This window comes from Oncorhynchus tshawytscha, linkage group LG14, assembly GCF_018296145.1.
Source record: "Oncorhynchus tshawytscha isolate Ot180627B linkage group LG14, Otsh_v2.0, whole genome shotgun sequence".
Classification (NCBI taxonomy): Eukaryota; Metazoa; Chordata; class Actinopteri; order Salmoniformes; family Salmonidae; genus Oncorhynchus; species Oncorhynchus tshawytscha.
In genome coordinates this window covers 2,011,079-2,016,012 of record NC_056442.1, presented here as the reverse complement: position 1 = coordinate 2,016,012, position 4,934 = coordinate 2,011,079, and the positions used below count along the sequence as shown (strand labels likewise).

General features: G+C 39.0%; 1 protein-coding gene across 1 annotated transcript; it reads right to left on the bottom strand.

Annotated features, from left to right (window-relative positions):
• Positions 1-268: 268 nt before the first annotated feature.
• Positions 269-4,473, bottom strand: LOC112266345 (zinc finger protein 239). Its single transcript, XM_024443733.2, has 2 exons — positions 4,135-4,473; positions 269-1,798 (listed from the first exon to the last, which is right to left on the bottom strand). Exons 1-2 carry the CDS (start codon positions 4,322-4,324, stop codon positions 1,050-1,052), a joined length of 939 nt encoding a protein of 312 aa, XP_024299501.1. The 5' UTR covers positions 4,325-4,473; the 3' UTR covers positions 269-1,049.
• Positions 4,474-4,934: the final 461 nt, after the last annotated feature.

Genomic DNA, 4,934 nt, shown 5'->3' with positions numbered 1-4,934 from the left:
ATATTCTAACGTCAGTACAGATAGAAGATAGTGGCCCAAATATCCTGTATGTTATTGTTAAACAATTGAATAAGAACTTGTTCAGAAATCCAAATGTGTGCTTTGTGCTAGATACAGCAGTGAGGGAGTTTGATTAGGCTGAACTGTGGTGCACTGGGCTATGGCCTGTCATGTGATTGGCTCACGCCCGTGAGGCATCATGGTCTCAAACTGGTGCAATCACTTTTCACCTGGTGCAAACTCCGCCCACCCGGGCCAACATAATCAAATTCCCTCATTGTAACGGCGAATAGGCATCCCAAAAAAATTTGCACCAAAATGAGCTTACAAATCGGATACTGAATGATGCTTTACACTCCACACGCACATTGTTACTTTCCTCAGCTACAAAACCACATAACGTTGCTCAAACAGAAGGGGGAAGTAACAAAAAGTCACTGACAAACGAAACAGGCAGGGTTTTACGAGGGGTTCTGAAAGACACTCGTTGGGGAATCCACTGAAAGTTGACTAGTCACAACAACTGGAACGTAAATGACACCCACCATGAGCACCCACTAAATTTGCCCAAGAAGAGGCCAACACAAGAAAAACCCACACCAAACTTAAGACAGGAAGCAAACCAAAAATTTGAGCAAAACAAATACAGGGAAGATAAGACAAATGAGAATTTTTCTATAAATGAAATAGGGAGAGCCAACTAAAAAGGTGTTGACCGAACGTCCACATTTCAAGGCAACTGAAGCACTGGGCCAGCCACTCTTAAATAGCACAAGGGCCAGCACAGGTGTAACACATACTGACTAACGAGGTGACACAAATCGGTGTGTCCAACCTGAAAACATACATTGAAAAAACAAAACCTTTAACACATAACTACATTTGTTTTGTTGTCAAGTGGCAGGAAATATAATAATTATTTACAAGTTGGATGTAACAAGAAATTCACATGTGATTAATCATTTGTTGTTCTCACTTCAGGCTGAAGCTTTTGTGTGAGTGCTCATATGAGACTTCAAGCTTCCTTTAATACCAAAGCATTTGTCACATTATTTGCACTGGTAAGGTTTCTCCCCTGTGTGAACACGCTGATGAAGTCTTAAATAGCTTAATGCGATGTAACCTTTCTTGCATACAGGACAGATATATGGTCTCTCTCCTGTATGAGCTCTCATATGCAATGTCAATTCTATCTTCTGGTTGAAGGCTTTGTCACAGTCTTTACACTGATATGGTCTCTCCCCTGTATGTATCCTTGAATGAACGGTCAAGTGTCCCTTCTGGTTAAACATTTTGCCACATTGTTTGCACTGATAGGGATTCTCTCCTGTGTGTACCCTTGTATGGATGGTCAAGTTGCTCTTCTGGTTAAACCTTTTGCCACATTGTTTGCACTGATAGGGGTTCTCTCCTGTGTGTGTCCTTGAATGAATGGTCAAGTGTCCCTTACGTGTGAAGCTGTTGCCACATTGTTTACACTGATATGGCTTCTCCACTGCAGCAGAGCAGTCTGGATGAACTGAAAGGGGCTGATCACTGGTTGGTTCTGCTACTCTGTAGTCCTCTCCATCAGGTTCTGTTTTGATCTCTTCAGTTATGATGATAGGTAGAGCGCTCCTCTCTCCATCATCCACAGTTTGGTTTTGGTAAAGATGTGAGGGCTGAGGTGGGTCCTCCTGACTGAGTCTGTGCTCCTGTTGTTCCTCTTTAATGTGTGTGGGTTCTGGGTCCTCCTGCTCTAGACTGGGGCTCCACTCCTGCTGCTCAGGGGGAACGGCAGGAGACAGTACCTGGAAGTCTGGAGGTAAAAAAAACATTCAGTCAATATTGTCTTCTTAATACAATGCCTGTAATTTTGTTTGGAAGACCTCTCTGCACTCAAATAAAACTATTTTTGTTGACTAGTCTACACTACAGCACGGAAAAGGCTATACTGACACTCCTGACCTACAAAAATATTTAATTTCAGAATTAATTCAAATTTGGTTAAGGTAAGGGTCAGTGTTAGATTTTGGTTAGTTGTTTACTGGACAGTGGTAGGGCTGGGCGGTATACCGTTTATTACTATATACCGGTACTGATGCACGGACCGGTTTGGGTTTTTACTTTACCTTCTAGAACGGTATTTGAATGTTTGGTTTGTTAAATGTGATACGCTGTGTGTAATGTCCACTTTTATAGTTTACTCCCCTACTTTAGTCACCGCTCTCTCATGCCGGTTTCCACACAGATCTAGCCCCACCCCCTTTCACTCAAGGAGTGCATTTGTTGTTGCTCGACCACTGGACACTTGCATTCAGTCTGCATGTTCAATGCAGCACATGCAACATTGTTGATAACTACGATGCTGTTTCAACTTTTCTTCTTAATATAAATCCACAAACGTTCTATAATTACACAATTAGTTTGTGTTTCTTACATCTACAAACTGCTAGTTTGTCTTTTCTTAGCACGTTGTGGCTAAGTTGTGTTAGCTGCCAATCGCTAGTTATCTGGCTGGCTAGTTAGCTAATAAATGTACTGAGTCGGAGCAAACTTAACTAGCTATACAGCCTGATACCAGTGATGGTGTAGGCCTAAACCAGCATGTTGTTTGTGCAACAGTATCTTCTAAATCAAAGAGGAATAGGCAAAGCTTAAATATGTTAGCTACATGAAGTAGCTAAGAGAGAGATTATAGGGTACCCAAGGAAACACTGACCATCACTTTGGTTCCTACCCTGCCACTAACTCCTCCCTGGTATTTTTGTTTGTGTCATGTCAAACATTGTATTCAAAGTGTCCACTATTATCTTCTAGCTATAGAATTAGAATAATCCTTTTTCCATGATTCCAACAGTTCACCCAAGTGTTGATCTAAATCGCAAGTTTATTATTTTTATTTGGCATTTATTTAACTAGGCAAGTCAGTTAAGAACAAATTCTTATTTTCAATGACGGCCTAGGAACAGTGGGTTAACTGCCTTGTTCAGGGGCAGAACAACAGATTTTTTTTACTTTGTCAACTCTGGGATTCGATCTTGCAACATTTGTTACTAATCCAACGCTCAAACCACTAGGATACCTCACTTTTTTTTGCCCATATCGTGCAGCCCTACGTGACAGTGTGGAAATAATCTCAAATGAGTGCAGGAAATTATTTTGAGTTGAAGTTTAATTGAACAGTAGAAAACAATTAGAATGAGTAAGACCCATTGAAATAAGTTAGAATGGATGTGTTGCCACCCCAGGGTCAAGCACTACTCATAAAGCAAATGTCTAACTTTTATTAGTCAAAAACATAAAGTACCGTCAAATACTGTCAACATTTAGAAAAATACTGTGATAGGATATTTTGACCATATCACTCAGCCCTAGTATTTTGTAAAAAATAAATAAGCTGTTACCATGTTCCAATGCATACCATATAGTTTATGTTTCATAGTTGTAACAAAGGCACTCCACAAATAACATTGATTTAACAGTGGAATTTGTGTTTTTACATATAGCCTACATCAACTAATGAAAATGCTATTTTGTTACTTGGAATCAGGGAACACATATTTTCCAATGTTACCAAACACCACCATGAACACAATCAAATGATTATTTCAGTGATAGCATATGAAATGTATTAATTACACTGTTAGAATTTTGCAGTCAGTGACTGCTCATTTGCATAAAAGGAGGTCCCTCGAGGCCCAGTGGTTCTAGTGTTTAGTATATTTAAAATCAAATACTTTTACTTTTACTCAATATATTTTACTAGGATTTTCACTTTTATCTGAGTCCTTTTCTATTATGGTATATTTACTTTTACTCATGCATGATAATTTAGTACTTTTTCCACCAATGCTCAGACTCATCCTCTAGCTTGAAAACAGAAATCCAAACTCTTGCGGTACAGTAGCTCCATGTAAAGTAGTTGAGCAGCATGGTAAGAACACGAAGAAAAATAAAAAGCACCAATAACAACCTAACCCATAGCAGAGCGCTTTTGACGTACCCACTTCATTATACTCGCCCTTAATCTAGTCGCCATATTGGGATGAAGCTACACCCTTCACCTCCCCTTTGGCATATCACAATGTGCCACATTAATCTTGTCTATTGGTCTACAAATAAAATCTCGTACAACTGTATTTCATTACAAACCTGCTACGTGTGAGATTCTCTCTGGTATGGTAGCCATGTCCAACAGCCTCCGTAGACGCTCGATCTCCTCTGCTGAACGGCAGATTTCTTCCTGATACTCCGTAATAATCTTCTCTACGACCCCGAATATCTCCACAGCAGCCGCGGATAAACGCTCGGTGACGAAAACATTCAACTGTAGTTTCGACATATTGGAAATGGTTATGAAAGTGTAGCTGTTCGTTTTATCAAAGGAATATTGGCTGAAACCTTTCTCTAAGAATCTGTTTAGTGACCTTTGAACAACAATTTCTATTTAAAAAAAATAAAAATTGATAGTGTTCTCCTTTCACAAAAGCTGGTCGGTAGAAAAAAAATACTGCAGTACATTAGCGCCACCTGCTGTTTTGGAGCATTTAATGGAAAAACAGTTATAGGATCCAACCCATTACCTGGACAAAGGGAATTGTAGTTCTTTATGAAAGCCACATTAGTAGCTAATTAGTGTTTCATTTTGTGGAGTGAATATATATATATATATATATATATATATATATATATATATAGTACCAGTCAAAAGTTTGGACACACCTACTCATTCAAGGGTTTTTCTTTATTTTTACTATTTTCTACATTGTAGAATAATAGTGAAGACATGGAATCATGTAGTAACCAAAAAAGTTTTAAACAAATGAAAATATATTTTATATTTGAAATTATTCAAAGTAGCCACACTGTGCCTTGATGACAGCTTTCCACACTCTTGGCATCACCAGGCCCAGCAAATCAGAATGAGTTTTTCCCCACAAAAGGGCTTTATT